The sequence below is a fragment of the Labrus bergylta genome, chromosome 9 (genome assembly GCF_963930695.1).
Source record: "Labrus bergylta chromosome 9, fLabBer1.1, whole genome shotgun sequence".
In the NCBI taxonomy this organism is placed as follows: Eukaryota; Metazoa; Chordata; class Actinopteri; order Labriformes; family Labridae; genus Labrus; species Labrus bergylta.
In genome coordinates, this window is record NC_089203.1 from 964,395 (window position 1) to 987,302 (window position 22,908).

At 45.0% G+C, this 22,908-nt stretch overlaps 1 protein-coding gene across 2 annotated transcripts; it reads right to left on the reverse strand.

Moving 5' to 3' along the window:
• Nucleotides 1-24: 24 nt before the first annotated feature.
• Nucleotides 25-22,589, reverse strand: ccdc142 (coiled-coil domain containing 142). 2 transcript variants are annotated; one of them, XM_020651017.3, is made up of 18 exons: nt 22,052-22,589; nt 19,809-19,885; nt 19,313-19,353; nt 18,804-18,843; nt 18,422-18,672; nt 18,100-18,294; nt 16,911-17,914; nt 14,108-14,394; nt 13,485-13,571; nt 13,170-13,349; nt 12,803-12,969; nt 11,896-12,045; nt 11,262-11,376; nt 6,789-6,966; nt 6,084-6,194; nt 5,665-5,765; nt 5,376-5,538; nt 25-562 (listed from the first exon to the last, which is right to left on the reverse strand). In XM_020651017.3, exons 2-18 carry the CDS (start codon nt 19,864-19,866, stop codon nt 454-456), a joined length of 3,237 nt encoding a protein of 1,078 aa, XP_020506673.2. In that variant the 5' UTR covers nt 19,867-19,885; nt 22,052-22,589; the 3' UTR covers nt 25-453. The 2 variants fall into 2 exon arrangements, with proteins under 2 accessions (XP_020506673.2, XP_020506672.2); XM_020651016.3 differs by having other exon boundaries at nt 13,152-13,349; nt 22,052-22,588.
• Nucleotides 22,590-22,908: the final 319 nt, after the last annotated feature.

Sequence of the window (22,908 nt, forward strand, 5' to 3'; positions counted from 1 at the left end):
AACCAAAAAAAACGGACATACGAGTAGAAAATATATTTTTATTAATGAATAGAAAAGTAAGTTTGATGACAAGCAGCAAACAAAAAAATAAATAAATATAATAATTCATGAATAAATATTTTTGATTTATTTAAAAATATAAACAATCTAAAATGTTTTAAAAGATTATTTCACAAAAATGTTTGTCTGAGGCTTCATACTGGTCTGTGGTGATCTCTGAAGGTCTGTGGAGGTCTCTGAGTGTCTGTGGAGGACTGTGGAGGTCTCCGAGGGTCTGTGGTGGTCTCTGAGTGTCTGGGAGATCTCTGAGGGTCTGTGGAGGTCTCTGAAGGTCTGTAGATGTCTCCGAAGGTCTGTAGTTGTCTGTGGATGTCTCTGAAGGTCTGTGGTGGTCTCTGATGGTCTGTAGTGATCTCTGAAGGTCTATGGATGTCTCTGAAGGTCTGTAGTGGTTCAGGGTTCAGACTTGGACAGACAGTGTAATCCTGGTAGTCTCCAGCGTCGGGCAGTGCTGTGGATCCTCAGGTCCAACCAGTCCTGCTGGGCAGAACCTAGAGCTGCACTGAGACCACATAAACAAAGACACTGTTAGTGTGCAGATCAAGCCAGATAAACCAGATCAAACCATATAAACCAGATCAAACCAGATAAATCGGATCAAACCAGATGAACAAGATAAACCAGATCAAACGAGATAAAACCAAATCACACCAGATCAAACGATATAAACCAGATCAAACAAGATAAACCAGATCAAACCAGATAAACCGGATTCCCCAGATCCAAACATAACAAACCAGATAAACCGGATTCCCCAGATCCAAACAGATCAAACCAGATAAACCAGATCAAACCAGATAAGCCAGATCAAACAGGGTCCATTAGATCAAACCAGATCAAACATGATCCATTAGATCAAACAGTATCTATTAGATCAAACCACATCAAACAGGATCCATTAGATCAAACAGGATCCATTAGATCAAACCACATCAAACAGGATCCATTAGATCAAACCAGATCCATTAGATCAAACATGATCCATTAGATCAAACAGGAGCCATTAGATCAAACCACATCAAACAGGATCCATTAGATCAAACCAGATCAAACAGGATCCATTAGATCAAACATGATCCATTAGATCAAACCAGATCAAACAGGATCCATTAGATCAAACCAGATCAAACATGATCCATTAGATCAAAATAGATCAAACAGGATCCATTAGATCAAACCAGATCAAACATGATCCATTAGATCAAAATAGATCAAACAGGATCCATTAGATCAAACCAGATCAAACGGGATCCATTATATCAAACCAGATAAACCAGATCAAACAGGATCCATTAGATCAAACTAGATCAAACAGGATCCATTAGCTCAAACCAGATAAACCAGATCAAACCAGATAAGCCAGATCAAACCAGATAAACCAGATCAAACAGGATCCATTAGATCAAACCAGATCAAACAGGATCCATTAGATTAAACCAGATCAAACATGATCCACTAGATCAAACAGGATCCATTAGATCAAACAGGATCCACTAGATCAAACCAGATCAAACATGATCCATTAGATCAGTGGTTCTCAAACTTTTTATACTGCGTACCACCTCCGAAAATGTCTGGCTCTCCAAGTACCACCATTATGGTAGACGTTAAAATACACTGTAGGCCTATTTCAACACAGATTTCATGCAAGAGGCAAATATATTCATAAAAAGAATATGATTTATTATTGACTGTTGGCAGCCACGCTGTAGGCCTACTAAGGGTTAGCGCTAGAACTGTCACTTAAACTCCACACAACACTGACATTTGCCCAAATCCAAAAAAGTGCAGAACAATAAAAATGACAACTTCATACCAAACAACCTGTTTGAGAATATTTAATCTCCAGTGTTTCCCACTAATAGACGATAGCTGGGCCCAAGTATATTTCCAACCTGTTCTTATTTAATTTAAAGCTAGGTTAGACTCAGGCAATAAGAAAGTTTAATGTCCAGTTGAAATTCATCTGTTGATCATTTATTCCATTTCAGGTAAAAAAAACAAAAAACATTTTTAATGCTGCATCTCTGTGGCCCTTTTGGAAGAAAGCTGTGTCCCCCTCCTGGTGCAAGAACCCTCAAAGAAACCTCCCCCCAGACTCTGTCAGCACCCGAACAGCCGAAGAAGCCTACCTAACAATAAATCCCACAGAAGAAAACATCGCTGAATCCCAGAATCTTCTTCAAAAGATTGTAACCAGGATTTAAGAACACATTAGTTCTTGAGAACGGTCGGTGAATGACACCCGATGTGTTATTAAGATAAATAAGATAAGATATACTTTATTCATCCCAGCAGGGAAATTTAGGTGTTCCAGCAGCCAGCATACATAAAAACACACAACACATATATACATACATATCCCACCCATACAAAAAACATGAGCCCACAATACATAGCCAGGATAAAAAAGTGGTATGGATAGTCCATATGCATAAGTAGCTGTTACTCATAGATAACAGTACAAAAAAACTAGCTCTGCCAGTGCATAGTATGATAGACAAATAAAGAATTATTATAAAAAAGCAGTCAAGTGTGCAAATATACAGGTGCAAAATACAGTTTGAGATATATATATATATATATATATATATATATATGCAGCTCAGGCTAAAGTTTAAAAGTTTAAATGTCTTCTGTCCTTACTTTAAGTGGAGTCGTTATAGAGTGCAATTGCAGTAGGTAAAAAAGTATTTTTAAATCTGTCCTTTTTGCAGCTTAGCTGCAGCTTAGACTAAAAACACTCTTTTGTTCACACACGAGATTGTGTAAGGGATGCATGTTATTGTCCGTAATGTTCAACAGTTTCTGTATCATCCTTCTCCCCATCATCACCTCCAGGGGCTCCATAGCAGTCCCCCAGCACAGAGCCAGCCCTCCTAATCAGCTTGTTAAGCTTTTTAGAGTCACAAGCCCTGATGCTGCTGCCCCAATAGACGGCTACAAAGAAAATGGCACTTGCCACAACAGTCTGATAAAACATGGATAACATTTTGTGCACCCCCAAGTATTTATAGCACTCCACCACATGCACCTCATCCCCAAGGATAGAGATGGTACTTAGCTCAGGCCTGGCCCTCCTAAAGTCCACCACCATTTCCTTGGTCTTTGTTACATTTAACACCAGGTGGTTCTTCCCACTCCCTGCAACAAAGTTATCCACCAGCTGCCTGTATTATGTCTCCTCTCCACCACTAATACACCCTACTACCGCAGTATCATCTGAGAACTTATGTAAGTGACAAGCCTCAGAGTTATACTGGAAGTCTGAGGTGTATAGTGTGAAGAGGAAAGGGGACAGCACAGTCCCCTGTGGCGCTCCTATGCCACTGACCGCCCGCTCAGACACAGACCTCCCCAGCCTCACAAACTGTGGTCTGTCAGTCAGGTAATCCATGATCCAGGATGTTGTGGTGGTGTCTACCTGCATCAGCTCCAGCTTCTCACGTAGCAGTACTGGCTGTATGGTGTTAAAAGCACTTGAAAAATCAAAAAACGTAATCCTCACAGTGCTATCAGACTTGTCTAGGTGAGAGTGGGCTCTGTGGAGTAGGTAGATGATGGCGTCCTCAACCCCCACCCTTGGGCAGTATGCAAACTGTGGGGGGGGGGGGGGGGGGGGGGGGCAGTGGGTGCCATCCAGGTAACTTGCGGGGAGGGGGGGGCCTTTGTGAGGGGGGAGGATGTAGGGTCTGTGTGGCTTTCAGGGGCCGGGGAGGTAGCCAAAGGCCTCGTGCTGAACCTATTGAAGAACACGTTCAGCTCATTGGCCCTTCCGCCTGATTTCCTTTCACCTTGAAGCCGGTTATGGTTTTCATACCGTGCCACACATCCCTTATGTTGTTCTGCTGGAGCTTGCTCTCCAGCTTCCTCCTGTATGCCTCCTTGTTTTCTCTCAGCCTCACCCTCAACTCCCTCTGTACACTCTTCAGCAACACACTGTCACCATCCCTGAATGCCTTCTTCTTTTTATTTAGCAAACATCTTAAATCCCTGGTGATCCAGGGTTTATTGTTTGCAAAGCACCTCACCTCCCTAGTAGGTACCACATTATTGACACAGAAGGAGATGTAGTCAGTTATACAGTCCGTCATGGAGTCAATGTTATTCCCATGGGGTTCGCAGAGCACATCCCAGTCTGTAGCCTCAAAACACCCTTGCAGGAGCTCATTGGTTTCCTGAGACCACCTCCTGACTGTCCTCGTGGTTACCGGTTGCCGCTGAACAATGGATGTGTAGGTGAACCGGTAAGAACCAGGTTATGGTCTGACCTACCAAGGGGAGAGAGGGCTGTGGATCTGTATGCATCCTGTATGTTTGCATACAGTAAATCCAGTGTTTTATTGTCTCTGGTAGGGCAAATGACAAATTGGTGAAAAGTCGGGAGGGTTGTAGAGAGAGAGGCATGACTAAAATCCCCAGAGATTGCAACGAAGGCATTTGGATGTTGTGTGAGTATTTTAGCAGAGACTGAGTTGATGACGTCACATGCTGTGTCGGCATCAGCTGACGGAGGTATGTAAACAACAATGGCAACAGCACAGGTAAATTCCCTCGGGAGATAGTATGGGCGCAGACTACCGGCTAACAGTTCGATGTTAGGGGTGCAAATGCGCTCCTTTACATTAATGTGAGAAGGATGACACCATCGGTTATTCACAAGCAGAGCAAGCCCCCCTCCTCTGTCCTTACCGCTCAGCCTGATCAGCCCGTACAGTCATAAATCCATTCATTGTTGTGTTTGAAACACATTAAACTGCATTCTCGGTATTCACGCAGTGATCTTATGAGTGCTCCGAGTTCATCCACCTTGTTCACCAGCGACCTCACATTCCCCATGACAATCGAGGGGATGCAGGGCTCTCCTTAGAACACCGGCTCTGCATCCTCGGCGTCTTCTCCTTAGCTCCTCTGGGATTTGGTGTCTCGTTCCCGTCAAAGGTAGTGGTTTGGAGAGCACTAACAGCTGGTCGAGCGTGTAAACAATACCGTTAGTATGTGTTGGCATACTGTCCCGACACGAAAAAATATACAAAAACGGTAAAAACTAATAAAACTCGACTAAGCCACTAGTGTCTATCTTGACTAACTCATAGGCTACGACAGGTGACTTGACATGTAACAAAACACTTTAAAAACACTTAAAACGCAAGACAAAACCGGAGCTGCTGCAACAGGCTGCCACTAGCGCGGCACCATGACCATTAAGACCACATGAGATCACACGGGTGTGAGAACCGTCTCACAGACTTCGAACACAGACTCTATGAGGACAAAAACCTGTCCACATCACACAGGTATGAGGCTGTATGTACCTGGGGGCCAGGTAGGGCTCTCCGGGGGTGGAGGGGTCCACAGCAGGGAGGTCTGAGGTCACCACAGTGGGGTCATTTAGCTCCTCCCCCTCCATACATCTGAGGTTAGTTATACTGTTGCCCACCACTGAGTCAATGCTGTCTCTGCTGCCGTGAGCTGGACCTACACACACACACACACTTTATTCATTACTTATCATAGTAGTGGAAATCTGCATCTCTGTCAGAAATAAGATGGATCTTGTGTTTCTGATCCTCAGACGTTCTTAAAGTGATCTTTGATACTCACAGCAGTGTGTGAACGGCTCCCACGCTCTCGACTGCAGGCATGGCTTAGCTTGAGGCTGCTGCAGCAGACACACCACAGCAGAGTCCACCTGCTGAAAGACCCTACACACACACACACACACACACACACACACACACACACACACACACACACACACACACACACACACACACACACACACACACACACACACACACACACACACACACACACACACACACACACACACACACACACACACACACACACACACACACACACACACACACACACACACACACACACACACACACACACACACACACACACACACACACACACACACACACACACACACACACACACACACACACACACACACAGGGGTCAATTTACAACATTACACTGAGCTGTAGATATCAATCACAGCTGTTTGGTACCTGAGACTGAGCAGCCTGTGGTGGAGATCAGCTGACAGTCCGTACTGCTCTGATTGGATCATTTCTCTGATGGAGTCAAAGTCCTGCTTCAGCTGCAGAGCTCCCTGCACACTGAGGAGAGCAACACTGATCAATAAATATATTTATACCGTCATGTTACGGACGTCACAGTTCAGTGCATGAAGTCATATGATAAATAACAAGTCGTACTGAACCATGGCCGCTGTGTACTGTTACACCCCGATAATAATATACAGAGGAGAAAAGGCAACAGGTCTCCTGCTGAACCACACACACACACACACACACACACACACACACACACACACACACACACACACACACACACACACACACACACACACACACACACACACACACACACACACACGTTGTTGTCATGTCTGTGTAGATTCTGCAGCAGCGTCCAATCATGCAGGTTCACTGATGGCAGGTGTGACTTTTGTTCCGTCTCTTAGTATCAGCCCTGTGATTGGCTGCTGAGCTGAACTCTGACTCTCACCTGATGTAAGCGGAGCTCAGATCTTATAAATCAGCAGTAAAGCTGTTCACCAGAAACACTCTAAAGCTTCTTCTTTTCAGTCACTTCAGCCTCTCTGACGCTGCTGCTGTGGAGCTGTGTACCTCAGACTACAACACGTCTGAGTCAGACTAGGACTCGATTAAATGAGACTAGAGACTGACCTGAACTTGATCCTGTGTCTGAGGATGTGCTCCATCCACGCCTCCATGAACGCCGTCATGGTGATGCTCAGAGCCTGCACACGAGCGTCATCAGACAGCGGAGCCACGCCCTCCAACACCTGACCAATCACAGCTTGAGCTGCCATTGAGGTGTAGTCACTGGGACTGCTGGGAAAACCTGCACACACCCACACAGACATACAACTATTACTACACAATAAGGTGTTCCTTCAAATGTCCTGATCATCACTTTTTAAAAATGTGTTCTGTACATGTTGACGTTATCCAAGATGGCGGCGCCCTGCTCGGCTGCGGCTGCAGTGGCTCGTGATAGCAACAGGAATATAATGGCAAATTACCCAGTCAGTTCTGATACGTGAACCTGCAGTGTAGTTACTCCAAAGTAGTATACGACCGCCAGTTTTAGTTTTAGGTAAATCAAACAGTTCAAGATTGGTAGATGCGACCACTCTGGACCTTCTACGTAGCCTTGGAATACTACGCCGGCTACATCCAGCGGCCTGTGAAGCAGTGGAGCCTTGTACCAGGAGACGGAAGCAGTGTGACTGGAAGCAGAAACGGGGATGCCGAGCGGGACTAGCAACCAAGCTAAAAGCTAACCCGCACAGAACGCCGCTTCCTTCCATCATGCTTTCTAATGTTCGCTCCCTGGAGAACAAACTGGACTACCTGAATCTGGATTGAACTGCAAAACAGGAGATGAGAGACTGCTGCGCCATATTTCTCACAGAAACGTGGCTAAAACCATCCGTTCCAGATGAGGCAGTTAGCATAGAGGGGCTAACATTATTTCGGTCGGATAGGAGCAGCTCTCTCACTAGTAAATCCTGAGGCGGCGGTGTTTGCATATACACCAACAACAACTGGTGCCACAACGGTGAGATCTCATGTCTCATGTCACTGCTCTCCTGATGTAGAACTACTGACTATAAAATGCAGGCCTTTTTATTTACCCCGGGAATTCACTGTTATGATCTTCACAGCAGTGTACATCCCTCCCAGTGTAAACACCAGAGAAGCCCCAAATGTTTTATACTGCTCCATCAGTGAACTGCAATCTACACATCCAGAGGGAGCTTTCATTGTGGCAGGGGACTTTAATCAGGCCAACATGAAAACTGTGTTTCCTCATTTCCATCAATATGTGGATTTTGCAACCAGGGGTGGGAGCACGCTGGACCTGGCCTACAGCAACATCAAAAAGGCATTCAAGGCTGCACCCCGCCCCCACTATGGCTCCTCAGACCATCTCTCTGTGATGCTAATTCCTGCATACAAGCCCCTGCTGACCAGGAAAAACCCCACAGTGAAGCAAGTGAGGGCCTGGCCTGAGGGAGCTATGGAAGCATTACAGGACTGCTTTGAATGCACGGACTGGGACATGTTCAAGGAAGCTGCTACAGACAATCATCACGTGTGTGGAGGTGTATGCCGAGTCTGTGTCTGCATACATTCAGAAGTGCATGGAGGATGTTATTGTGATGTACATGGAATGCTGAAAGCCCGTAATGACACTTTTAAATCTTGCAACATGGTGGCACTAAAAACAGGCAGAGCGCCCCCCCCCCCCCCGTGACAATGAGCAGCCAATCAGCCTGGACACAGCTGATGTCCGGAGAACCCTGAGGAAAGGGAACACCCGGAAAGCAGCGGGCCCTGACGACATACCGGGATGGGTGCTTAAGGAATGTGCTGACTAGCTGGCTGGGGTTCTCACAGACATCTTCAACACCTCGCTGATCCAGGCTGTGGTACCATCATGTTTAAAGACTGCCATAATTATACCAGTGCCTAAAAAATCCACAATCTCCTCACTCAATGATGCTCCCGCCCCGTAGCACTAACCCCTATTATGATGAAGTGCTTTGAAAGGCTGGTAAAGGACCACATTGTCTCCAGACTTCCCCCCACATTCGACTCGTACCAGTTTGCTTACCGCCCTAACCACTCCACAGAGGATGCCATCTCCTCTGCACTCCACCTGGGCTTACAACATCTGGAAGAGAAGGACACACATGTGCCGATGTTGTTTCTGGACTTCAGCTCGGCGTTCAATACAATCATCCCACAGCATCTGGTGAGCAAACTGGCCCCCCTTGGTTTCAGCACCCCCCTATGTAACTGGCTGCTTGACTTCCTCACAAACAGACCCCACTCTGTGCGGGTGGGCAATAACACCTCCAGTGTCATCTCCCTGAGCACCGGCTCCCCTCAGGGCTGCGTCCTGAGTCCGCTGCTGTTCACCCTGATGACCCATGACTGCTGCGCCAGGACCACTACTAACCACATCGTGAAGTTTGCAGACGACACAACAGTAGTGGGCTTCATCCGTGATAACAACGACATGGACTACAGAGAGGAGGTGAAACATCTGGTTGCCTGGTGCAGAACCAACAACCTGGCCCTGAACGTCGATAAAAACCAAAGAGATCACTGTCGACTTCAGGAGGCGCCAGCCCAGCCACACACCACTCCTCATCAACGGCACAGCAGTGGAGAGAGTTAGCAGCACAAAGTTCCTGGGGGTGCAGATAACAGACACTCTGACCTGGTCCCTTCACAGCAGCGCATGCACTTTCTGCGTCGGATGAAGAGAGCACACCTCCCCCTCCTATTCTCACCACCTTTTACAGAGGCACTATAGAGAGCATCATAACATGTCTGCATAACTGCATCTCTGTCTGGTCCGTAGCCTGCAGTGCCTCCGACTGGAAGTCCCTGCAGAGAGTGGTGAGGACGGCGGAAAAGATCATTCAGACTCCACTTCCTCCCATCCAGGAGATCGCAAAAATCCGCTGCCTGACCAGGGCTCAGAAAATCAGCAGAGACACCTCCCACGACCACCAAGGACTGTTTTCGCTGCTGGACCCTGAGGTTCTGCAGCCTCCAAAGCAGAACTTCCAGGTTCTGTAACAGCTTCTTCCCACAGGCCATAAGACTTTTGAACACAAAAAAATAATCCCTCCATTCCCCCTCAAACCCCCACACAGGACCATCTCACTGGACTGTAAAATACAATATAACATACATCACAAACGTGCAATATATTTATCTGTATAGACATTTTATACATACCTTTTCTTTTTATATCTATTCATATCTGCACCTTATTTTTCTATGTAAATACTTGCTGCTGTTTTTATCCTGCACTAACGAGTCAAATGCAATGAAATTCCGTTCTTATCTGCTGCTAATAAAAGTGTCTGTGTGAAAAAATATAGAAATATAGTGCTTAATAAAGTTATTAGACCACCACCCAATGTAAGGTTTATGCCACAGCTGCCCTAAATGAAAAGCATTGGTAATTACCAAATCATGTTTTATGTTTCTGTAATGGTTAATACATCATCAGTATGTAGAAGCTCTTTAACCCAAATGATATTCTTAATGGTAAAATATCATTGATATTTTTATCTATGAATTTTCAAATGTACTGTTTTACAAAATAAATAGTAAAGCACATTATTATTTCTTCGTTAAGATGTCATATGAAAGTGATTTACTTTCTGAACAGAAAAATGTGTTTTAGTGGTTGAATGAATGATTCATTAATTTCTGACTTCTCAGAGAAGCCCAGTGAGCCGGCTCAAATTTGGGTCTAAAAATGGGAATTCAGTTTGAAATTGGGTTCATATAGTAACAGGACATTGAGTCCATACTTCAAAGCTGTGCAGAGACTATTTGAATCTGGAGGACTGGAACTGATGGACTGGCCGAGTCAAAGTCCTGATTTGAATCCAACTGAACATATTTTGGATTTAGTAGATTCAAAGATTGATCGCACAAAAGTTTGATCTAAAGCAAGTCTGTGGGAACAGCTAGAAACTATTTGGGACTCAATAACAAAAGAGACTGTTGAAAAGTAAAAACAATGCCAGCAACAATGCATACTGTTATCAAGACCAAAGGAAGACAATCAAAATATGAAGTGTGAAAAAGGAATATTTAGTTGTTTCAGTTTGTTATTCACCAAATAAATAATGACAACATTTTTCTTTTTCAACAAGATTTTGAAAGATTTCTAAAATATTGATGTTTTCTTGTTTTTATGACAGGTGGTCTAATACATTTGTGAAACACTGTAAAACACAGAAACTAAAAAAAGCCAGCCGGTATTTGCCGTCCCTTTCATTTGTCTGTCTGTGTCTTGGCTGTGGAGCTGCAGGTCTGACGGGTCACACAGAGACACAGCTCTCCTATTAGCCTATTAGCTGAACACAACATCTAAAGGCACCGAGGTCCATGCGATGAAAAGAATCATGTATTGATGTTGGGGACAAAAAAAACATCCCACATACGGAGGAGAGAAAAAAAAAAAAAATCTGTGAAAAGCTGAATGATGCTGAATTTAAAACATTTCAATCTGACGGCTGCCGTTTGTTACCATGACACCAAATTCTAAATAATGAGAATCATATGGTTATCGTTTTATGTCACTATCAGCTGTAGTACCTGTCCTGAGGTGAAGTCTCCAATGAACAGCAGCAGGCATCATCTGTTCAAAGATCTCCCCCGACATCCTCTTACAGTCTTTAGAGAATGTCTTCAGAACCACTGCGGAGAACGTCTGACACACACACACACACACACACACACACACACACACACACACACACACACACACACACACACACACACACACACACACACACACACACACACACACACACACACACACACACACACACACACACACACACACACACACACACACACACACACACACACACACACACACACACACACACACACACACACGATTGGATAATCACGAGCAAGGTCAAGTACCAATAACTGCAGTTCCTCCAGTGTCCACTAGAGTCTGTCTACTGCAGTGAGTCAGTCCCCATAGAGCCCCATGTTAAAATGTCCAACTCCAGCTAATTTCTGTCTTCATGACGACTGTACAGTGATGGACTGACTGTGTGTATGTGGAGCTCCGCTGTGCAGTTGTTCTGCAGTGCCAAAACACAATGTAACTCCACAGACTGGGAGAAGAATATTATGCCGTTGAATAAATATGAATGCAGAAAGACGAAAGCTGGAATCAGAGGTGTGTAATGTGTTAGTGAGTCAGAGGGGTCACCTGCAGCTTAGACACGGCTGAGATCAGATCTCTGAGTTGTTTCCTCAGCAGGAGCTGATGATGATGGTGATGAAGAGCAGACTGACTGTTGTGGGTCTTCATCAGGGACTGAAACTGACCAAGCATCAGCTCTAAAGTCTCTGTGAGAACCTGAATAGAAAAAACACAAGACATGGCAAAGTCCCTAAGTATGAGCACAGTATGACAGAACTCTAACTTCAATAGTGATCACAAATCTTTACAAACAACAACTGAGCTGAATGGGACAGAGGGGTGAGCTCTGATACACACACATTATATAAAGTCTAAAACCACCAGGCTGCTCTGATAAAGAGTAAGTTAACACCGTCCTCGTGTTGGGCAGCCAACACACTAGACGATTTTAGGCCTAATTTGTCCTCCCCAATGATGGATGGCGTGGCCCAATGAAAGGTTTGTCGTGTCAGATTATTTGTCCATTATCCTCAAGTGTTTGATGTCAGTACGGTAATCTTCACTGCATCAAACATGGCAGGGATCACAAACACAACTGAGCCCCGAGCCCAGTGGAATATTGAAGAAGAGCAGCTTGTGGAATAATGAAGACAAACCACACAGCCGGTTGACCACGCCCATCGTCCATCATATTTGTTTGTCTCGTGAAGTCACGTTTGATCATGTGAGTTTCTGTGAGATCTCGTGTCTTTAGAATTGTTTCTACAAACGGCAGGTGTGTGGTCTCGTGGTCTGGCTACGTCGTCTAGTTTTGTGTTTAAAGGATTATAATGTCTCCCACGTTTTAAAAAAAGACAAACCCGCTGCTCAGTAATGTGTATAAAGTCTGATCTATAATATGTGTTTTTATGAAGAGTGTGTGTGTGTGTGTGTGTGTGTGTGTGTGTGTGTGTGTACATAATGAGTCACATACTTTGAGGTCTCCCTGGGTGACGAGCAGGAACTTGTTGAGGCTCCATGACGACAGGAACTGGTAAGACTTGGACATGACCCAGTTTGTGGACAGCTGCATTGTGGCTAATGCTAAGCTAACAGTGTGTCTGTGCAGAGAGAGCCTGTAGGGGGAGAGGCTTAGAGGACCTGAGGGGGGAGACAGAGAGAGGGGGTGTGTCCTTTCTGTGAAATGATTATTATGGGATGTTAAACACCTGAAGGGCAGTCTTTCGTCTGTTCTGAATAGTTTGTTTATTTTAAAAATAAACTCTGGACAGTGGTGAAGCTGCTCACTGATGAAGAAGATGTTACACACTCAGAAGGATTACCTGAAGGTGTGTTGTTACCTGAGCTCCTGCTGTTTGATTGACAGCTGCTCAGTGATGACATCAGAGGAGGGGGCAGACACAGGAAGTGCTTCATGGTGGGTGACACCATCACACCTCTGTTCTGCTCACAGGCCAAATGGTGGTTCACTCCTGTGAGACACTTGTCCTTCAGGGCAGAGCCTAAACTCCTGCACACCTCTGACAGAGAAACGGTTTTATTCAGAATTCCCATATTTTACCTTCAGCGTTTAGTTCTCTGATTTTAGTCAGTAAATGTTCTTGAATTCATTTATTCTTACTGCTGCATTCACACATCTCTGTGTGTCTACTTACCATAGTCCCACTGAGCATGTGCAGTGAAGGCCAACAGATACAGACTGAATCCCTCCAGCATGGTCCTGAGGTCCTTTGGAAGCAAATCTACAACAAACCATGAAAAGACAGAGCAGAGGACACCATGATAAACATGTAGTACATACAGAAACTCACACATGAAAACACAGTCAGCCAGTCTTCTGAATACCTGCTCAGGTAATGAGTTCCCAGGTCCTCTTACCTGTATCTAGTCCTGTGGCCTGTCTCTGTACCAGGTTCCTTGTCTCTGGTCCTCTAACCTGTCTCTTGTCATCTCACCAGTTTCTAGTCCTCTCACCTGTCTCTAGTCGTCTCACCAGTTTCTAGTCCTCTCACCTGTCTCTAGTCGTCTCACCAGTTTCTAGTCCTCTCACCTGTCTCTAGTCCTCTGATCTATCTCTAGTCGCCTCACCAGTTTCTAGTCCTCTCATCTGTCTCTAGTCGTCTCACCTGTCTCTGGTCCTCTAACCTGTCTCTAGTCGTCTCACCAGTTTCTAGTCCTCTAATCTGTCTCTGGTCCACTCACCTGTCTCTAATCATCTCACCAGTTTCTAGTCCTCTCATCTGTCTCTAGTCGTCTCACCTGTCTCTAGTCGTCTCACCTGTCTCTGCAGCTTGTTGGACTCTGCTCAGCATGCTAATCCTGGTGGGGGTGTCCTGGAGGTTGATGCTTCCTGCAGAGTTTGGTAGTGGGGGGGCTATCAGCTGCAGCCACAGAGCTCTGCTGCACAGAGTCACCAACAGGGTGCGATACTGTCCCAACACCTCAGCAAACAGCTCAGACTGACCCAGGTCCAACCATTGCACGGACGGGGACCAGCGCAGACAACCAGGCCGCTCAGCAGGCTCCACCTCTGGGTTTGTGTCTGCATCTATCCCAGCACCTGAGCTGAAGTCAAGATATAATATAATTTCATCTTTAAGTAACGGAATAAGAGAATGTGAATCTGTTCACTTTAGGTGTTAAAAACATTTAAATGAATCTCAGATGGAGGTCTGTGGTCTCGTTTGTTGGTTTAGGGGGAAAAAGAGGTTAATTAATATTAACATACATAATAAAACAAAATGGCCTACAGGGTACGCAGCCTATAAATTCTCAGGTGCTCACGGTTCCAGGAACATACCATGAAAAATAGATCAATAAAGTGTGGCACCCTGAAAATGATTTTACTGTATTCTATTGTGAGCCAACATCGCGTTTCGCCTGCAGCTTCCTCATGCTCGGAGAGGAGAAAGAGCATGGTCTACTACCACCACCCTCCAGTTCAATGGCATTGAAAGAGTGAAGCCTAAACCTAGAGGGGGCAATTTGATGAACCAACTCTTTAAGAAAGGAGGCATTTTGGATTTATGAACCAAACACAAATAAACCACATGGGCTCAACGAAGCTCAGGATTTGAGCAGTTTCTTTCTACAGGTAATGTGGACCCATAGGCCGTGTTGAGTCATTGGGTCCCCTCACACTCCCCCCTCCCCATTTAGCTGGAAATAGACAGCCACAGCATTAACTTCCACTCTATGGCCCTCACTTATCAATCTGGTGTAGAAACCAGCGCAGATTTGGGTGTAGAAATCATCGTACGACAGGGTCCACGTGGGACCTATGAAACGTGCGTATCTGGCTGATCACAGCGTAAGCAAGACCGGGTGTTGATAAGTGTGTCGGCTGGAAACGATCGTCATTTAAATACCACGCCCCTATATATTCACGGCTCAGCTGTCCTCACCCTCAGAGTTTACGGCATGGAGATACTTAATACGGCAAAGAAGAGAAACGAGATATGACCTGAGTGACACCATAACAGAGAAAAGTAAAGAGGAATAACATCGTGTTGTCTGGCAGCCTGAAATGTAGGCTTAGAGCGCTTCAGAAGAAATGCGTCTGCATGAAATCTCAACAGCGTTGGTGTGGATAATCGAACTCCAGCGGAGTTTTTAATATTTAATTTAATTTGATATGTAACGTACATAATCTAGGCTATAATATAATTTTTTTAAATACTTTTAGTTTAAAAAAACTGGTCAGACCAAACGATCGCTACAATGTAGCCTAGTGTTGCGGGTCTTAAAAGAAGCAGCTCTCGGATCTGACCGGAGGACGCCAGCCGGACCCCACCTGAAATAATCCCAGATCGTGGAGCGAGTGGCTTCTTTCATCGGTTCAGCCTCAATATGGTACAAGTGGTACAGGTGAACCTGCATCTGTGTCGGATAATGTCGGCTGCACTGGCATCTCGCCATTTATGAGACTTTAAAAGAGAAGAGAAACCTGAAACGTCCTGCATCACATGAATAAAGTGTTTGTTCAAACGCTGTGCAATGTGCACTTCTCATCCGATTAGCCTTCTTTCCAAACATAAGAATTTAACACTTGCATAAAAGAAGGTCCTAACTCCGTCTTACAGCCCCCGGATTTCTTTATTTGTTATTATGTCACATGTAGTCTCTGGCCTAAGTGCGTCTGCTGTGCGCAATTACGCATGTGGCACATCAGTGTATTTATTAGTTTACTCTCCAGACATACAGATACAGATTAGTTATGATCTAATGTTAATGTTCTGAATTCCTAAATATTTCATATTTCAGAGGCTAAAAGTTGTATTTAGTATCCTGTGGAAGTTTTTCTGACCTTTTAAAGTAGGCTAACTGTTTTTAGTTTTTCTGTTTTAATTTGTCTCAGTATTTTCTGCAGTGATATTCCTGTGTGCATGAACGTTTAACATGTAATTACCGAAAGCAGCCTCTCTTATCTTTAATCTTTAAAGTAAATCGATTAAACAAATAAAAATTAATCAAATAAAACACACAACTAAATAAATCACCTGACAGTTTGCGCTGCTCAGCATTATTTAAAAAGCAATGTAGTCTACAGAGATCGTTTGAGGTGGAGCGTAATATAAAATATATTTTAGATATCTTATCTAACAGTAAATCTGTGAACCTCTATCTGCCTTTCTTAACAAGCACTGTTATAGTATGATCTAATTATTCTCCAACACAGACAGATTCGCTGCAGCGCAAGTCCACACTGAGTTGAAAACGTGCATACACGAACTGAGACCTGGTGTGAGATTTGAGCATACCCTCCGCTCACGTCCAAATTGATAAGTGCCGGACTTTGCATGACCGTACACCCATTTTTCTGCCATATGTACGTTTGATAAGTGAGGGCTTATATGTTTTGCATTCAGCTTGTTGTATTCAGTAAGCCATGGGGGAAAGGACCTTGATCACTATGTTTAAAATGTCAAACATTTCTTCTCGTACACTATAGTCACATATCATACCCACTCCGCTGTGGCACTGCGTCCCTGACTAAATATTTAGTCCTGAGGTTGGGTCTGAAACAGTCGCAGCCCGAGACGAGACCACGATTGAACTTACACTGAGCGGGTATTTCTTACCTGTTCTTGGTCTCTGGTGCTGGTTTGTTCTCTGGTTGCTGGTACTGGATCAAGTCTGACCGAGGTCTACTGGACTCCCCAGGCTCTGGACTGCCGACCTGAGCAGGTAAAGTCCTCCCCTGAGGTGGTCTCTCCTCTGATCCTGTATCCAGACTCAGGTGTTCAGGTATTTGTGATGTCAGAGGAGCCAGCAGCTTACCTGAGGAGACCAGCAGCTGAACCAGAAGCTCCACGGAGACTGAGGTCTTCTTGGATACCTGGTGCTGATTCTCCTGGTCCAGGTGAAGGTCTGGAGGAGGTTTTAGAGAGGAGGTGTGTGGAGGAGAGGGCTGCAGAGAGGGCTGATGGGTAATGTAGGCTGCAAGGTGAGTGTGCTGAAGCTGCTCCCAGGTCCAATCAGCCCTCAGAGTCCTGGTCCCACAGTGGACCCCCTGATCAGGGGGGTCAGGACCTGTTTGGATCCTGTGGACCTGACACACCTGCTCACAGGTCCAGGTGTTCAGCAGGTGTCGAGTCGCCCGCTCTGCATGACGCTCCGCTAACAGAAGCATCAACTCTTTGACCCCCACACCTGCAGGGTGACGCCCCCTGCTTGGAGGAAGACCAGGACCCAGAGTGGGGGTTTGGGCCTGATGTATTACTGCAGTCCTCAGTTGGGTGGCGTTGTGCTGGACTCTCTGCTCCCCCACAGCCTGGTTATACAGATCAGCACCTCCTAACACATCCTCCAGGACCTCTTTGGGTACAGAGTCCAGGTCAGACCGGACCACGGCACTCAGAACCAGGAACACTAACCGCTCCATCAGGACCAAAGCCTGGAGAGCCAGCAGGTCCAGACTCCTACGCACCGCCTCCAGGAGACGCGTCTGCTGCACCACCACGAGTCTCAGGTCCGGGTCTGACCGAACCTTAGAGAACAGACTCGACCAGTGACTCAGATGGACCCGCAACTCCTGAACCAGAGAGACAAGACAGGGTCGGAAGGACGACCAGCTACACTGGGTCTAAGAGGAGAAGGGCGAGAAAACAGAGGAGGGAGCGGAGGAAGGGGGGGGGGGGGGGGGGGAGAGAGGAATTAGAGGAGTCCAGTTATGATTCAGAGTTTCAAAAGACCGGCTGACACTAATTCATCTGTCTACATGTTTCCAATGCCTCTACTGCAGGTGGTTCTCCTGCAGGTGGTTCTTACCTGAGCCAGCTGCAGGTGTGTGACTCTTGATATGAATGCAGCTGCCAGGTGAGCTCTCCTGCTGAACTCGTGGACGAAGAGCAGCAAAGAGCGCTGCCCCTGCAGCCTCCTCAGAGCCAGGTAGTCCTCCTGCAGGGAGGGGGAGGAGGCCTGTAGGAGCAGCCCGCCCTCACCTGGGGGACCTTTAACACACACCTGAGGACAAAGAAGAGGGAAAGTGGACTCTCATAACTCTTCTTACACCAGCTCTCACGATTCAAAGTGTCTCCTTTCTTCCTCCTCTCATGGTATTTTCACCTGTTGGCGTCCTGCAGTGACTCACCTGTGCAGATCCTGTCGGTACCCCTCCCACAGGCTGCCACTGGGGGGCCACATTGAGCAGAGCTTGCTGCAGCCTTAGGAGGCGTGCAGACGAGCGGGACACCAGGTTGTGTGCGACAACAAAGTTTCCCTCGTCCTCGTCATCCTGACTGCGAACCTGAAACAGCCACTTAAGACTCGGGTTAAAGGTGCTCCGGAGTAACGACTCCGCCCGCTGCAGGGAGCGGGAGATGGAGCTCTGAGACCACGACCCTAAGGGGAGGGGACACAGGATCATGACAAGAGTGTGAGCAGACTGCAGAAATCACTGACACACATTTAAATTCACAAATACATTGATACGATCCGGTACTGAAATGTTTGTGTGTGAGTGTTCACAGTACCGTCCGAGTTCAGATCCTCCGTCACCGAGCAGTTTCTCCTCTAAAACAATAAAACATCAAAACATGTTAGTGATCAGTTACACATGAAATTGCATGCTAATGATCAAGGATGACACACATCAGAGTTGATCACTAACTACATCCACCAGTTAGTTTTTTGGATGCGGAGAGGGGAAACTTCTTCCATCTTACTCTCTAGTTGCCTTAGGATCGAGCTTCATATTCTCCATGACCTCGATGAGAATCTACACAGACATCCTTTTTTTTAATTTTTCAAACATAATTATCAATATTATTATTAAACTTTGAGGTTATAAAGGTGCTACTGACGGTGATGAGAAGCAGATACTGTCCTCTGCTGGTTAAAATAAAGTATTACAACATGCTTTTAGTCAAATTGATTTAAATTGTCTGTTAGATGTTTTATTCCATTAATAAATAATAATTAATCCATTCATTAACAATTACATTTTTACATCCTTAGCACCCCAAAAACAACAACAACTAACCTGCTCCTTTTCTGGACTGAAGGACTCGGGCGTCACCCGGTCTGAAATAGACACAAACACATACACAACCATCAGAAAACCAGTACACACTCTGTGTTTGTGCTCAGGAAGATAAAGAGTGGGAACAAACTGAACTCCAACATGACGACATGAAAACTTAAACAGGAAAGAGAAACACAACCTCTGAGGACGAATAAAAACATTTTAACATGGGGCTCTATGAGGACTGACTCACTTCAGGAGACACCCCTAGTGGGCACTGGAGGAACAGCAGCTAAGAGACTAACTTTATGTTTTTTAAATACATTTCATAAAGATTTGAACATTTAATAAAATGACTTGATTAATTATTTCTTTTTTCTGGTTATATTATTTTATTGTTTCAGTCATTTTTTTAAAGCAAAGTGAGGATATAAGCTGCTTTAGTTTGACATTATGACAGTCAATAAGTCTTTAAACTTTAAAGAAGGCGCGCATGTGTGTGTGTGTGTGTCACCTGTTAGTCCGTGCTCTCCTCCGGGGTCTCTCAGTAGCTCTGTGTTGTTGTGATCCATCTCTCATGAAGAAGCAGAGCTGAGACAAACAAACAGAGACATCATCAGAATCACACACACACACAGAATTACTGACTCAGCTTCACTCTGCTCTCTTTAACAAACATTTTAATTTCCAAAAATATGACTTATTGATTAAATCGAGCCAGCCCTAACAGAAAAATAGTCACTAAACGACCCTGTTCTTTACTGTCAGCTCATGTTATGGATATTCATGTTTATATACATGTATGTCTGATTTTAAAGAGATACATTAAGGATGTTTATTGTCATGGGGCGGCTGTAGCTCAGTCTGTTGGAAGTTGATCGGAGAGGTGCCAGGTCACTTCCCAAGTACTGCAGATGTGCCCTTGAGCTAGGCACCGAACCCCCAACTGCTCTAGTTCTGGCAGCTCATTTGCCAGTTTTTCAGCACCACCAACATCCCACATAATGGATATTCATGGAGTTTATCAGTTTGTATCAGCAGGTCGGTTGGAGAGGTTATCGTGCTTACTTCATCGTTTGCACTCAAGTACCAAAACATGTGATGTTGACCTGATAACCTGTTAAAAAAAACAGTTCAGAGATTTGAACATTTGAGAATTAAGTCAAAATAAAAGAGAAAAACAGTGACAGGAGAATCTACAGCTGATTGATCAGAGAGTATAAACAGAAACCAATAATCATTTATATTTACAGTCTTTGAAAGAGAGAGAGAGAGAGAGAAAGAGGGAGAGAGAGGGGGGGGAGAGAGAGACAGAGAGCGAAAGAAGGAGAGAGAGAGAAAGAGGGAGAGAGAGGGAGAGGGGGGAGAGAGAGAGAGAGAGCGAGAGAGAGAGAGAGCGAGAGAGAGAGAGAAAGAGGGAGCGAGAGAGAGAGAGAAAGAGGGAGCGAGAGAGAGAGAGAGAAAGAGGGAGAGAGAGAAAGAGAAAGAGGGAGAGAGAGGGGGAGAGAGAGAGAGATTCAGATTGACATTCCAATTAGGACCTGGCTCAAAATTCTCAATTCAATAATAGACCCAATTATTTTATATGGTAGTGAAGTATGGGGCCCATTAACCAACCAAGACTTCCCCAAATAGGAAAAACAGCCGCTGGACGCCCTGCATGCAGAACTGTGTAGAAACATCCTGAGAGTCCACAGACACACGGCCAGTAATGCATGCAGGGCAGAACTCGGCCAATACCCTTTAATCATTAACATCACATTCTATAAACACCTCCAATCCAGTGACCCCCACTCCTACCAGTTCAAAGCCCTTCAGTGCCAAGAGTTGAACCCAGATAAGAGTCCCCTCTGCCAGCTGATCCTGAAGCTCTGCCCTCAAACACCAGGGCTTCAGGACACACCCCAAACAATCTGGCCCAACCAAATTATCTCAAAACAAAAAGACAATTATATCAAATATTGGAAGGAAAGCACCAAATCACAAAGTAAATTATTTGAGCCTAAACAGAGAGTACAAGCTGGCAGAGTACCTGAGCACAGTGAGGCATGTGAAACTAAGGAAAACCATGACGATGTACAGACTGAGTGAACACAGTCTGACCATAGAAACAGGCTGTCACAGACAGAACTGGTTACCCAGAGAGGCCAGGCTGTGTTCACTCTGCCATCAGAATCTCACTTCCTCCTACACTGTGACATGTATAAAGATTGAAGATAATAAATATCCTGACTTTCTCCATCTCCCTGATCCTCAGAAGCTGCTCTATCTCTGTGGAGAGAAAAGTCTGTGTGCAGTACGAGCTGCTAAATATGTTCATGATTGTCACAAACTGAGACAAAATACACTTAATGTTTCATAGTAAAAATAATTCATGTTATTGTTAATGTCTTTTATTCATATTTGTTAACTGTATATATTGTAATCATTTGTTCAAAATGTTTTCTGTACTGCTTTGGCAACATTTTATTAACATGACATTGTTGATCTGTCATGTTAATAAAGCTCATTTGAATTGAATTGAATTGAGAGAGAGAGGAGAGAGAAAGAGACAGAGAGGGGGAGAGACAGAGAGAGAGAAAGAGGGAGAGAGAGACAGAAAGAGAAAGAGACAGAGAAAGAGGGAGAGAGAGCGAGGGGGAGAGACAGAGAGAGAACGAGAGGGGGGGATGTGGGCTTAAAGCTACAACATCATAAAGACATTATATATAGGCTACGTTATATTATCACATATTACATTATTATGGTGATTCTTACTCAGCACGAGACACGATGTCCAGACCTCCATCTCTGCTTCATCCTGACGACACAACATCAGACCAGTCCTAAACACCTGAAGTTATTCTTCAATGATATGCTGTTAGCATCACATCCACTCTGTTAGCTGAACGTTAGCTCACGTTAGCAGCGACCAACGGCTCTTTAACCCGTTAAAACTCCTCATCTACATCAGGTTTCTTCAATAAAACGGCCACGGAAGGACAAAGGCCTTGTTATGGAGTCATGCGTGCTCTAATTGGCACCTGTTAATCCACTGCTCACGGACACTGTGAGGTTTAAAATAGCTTCTGCTAGCTGCCACCAGGTAAACACAGGAAGGAGCTGCCGCCAATCAGGAGAGAGCGTCACCGTTGCTATGGAAAACCTTTGACTGTGAAAAACAGAGGAGGCGTCATGAGGAAGCAGGAGAAGCAGAACATTTTAAATATCATATATATGTATATTTTATTATTATTATTATATAATATTTCCAAAGAGGTAAAAAAAAGAATGAAGGCCGGAAACAGACTGCAGTTTGCTGTCACACTGCCCCCTGCTGTTTCCTCCAGTCAACTGACCCCGCGCTTCCCAACAGTAATAGTGTCATATTAATTCAATTTAACTTGGGGAAACATGACAATTTTATTGATTTATTTCGCCCTGGCAGCACATCACCCCAACCCTCATTCATCTTCACTGGCTCACAATTGTATCCTGCATCCAATACTCCTCCTCACTTATAAATCCCTCCATGCCCTCACCCCTCAGTACCTCTCAGACCTCCTACACCTTCAGCGTCACAGCCCCTGCCCTCTGGAACATGGTCTACCTCCTCTTAGAGCTCCATCCTTTGA

What these genes read in the sequence shown, in the direction of transcription:
- ccdc142 (XM_020651016.3), bottom strand. Translation starts at nt 19,866, where the DNA reads ATGGATCACAACAACACAGAGCTACTGAGAGACCCCGGAGGAGAGCAC. An exon ending in AGGAGAGCACGGACTAACAG is followed by an intron (nt 19,354 to 19,808) that starts GTGACACACACA and finishes TGTCTATTTCAG; the next exon opens with ACCGGGTGACGCCCGAGTCC. An exon ending in TCACCCAGGGAGACCTCAAA is followed by an intron (nt 12,046 to 12,802) that starts GTATGTGACTCA and finishes TTTTCTATTCAG; the next exon opens with GTTCTCACAGAGACTTTAGA.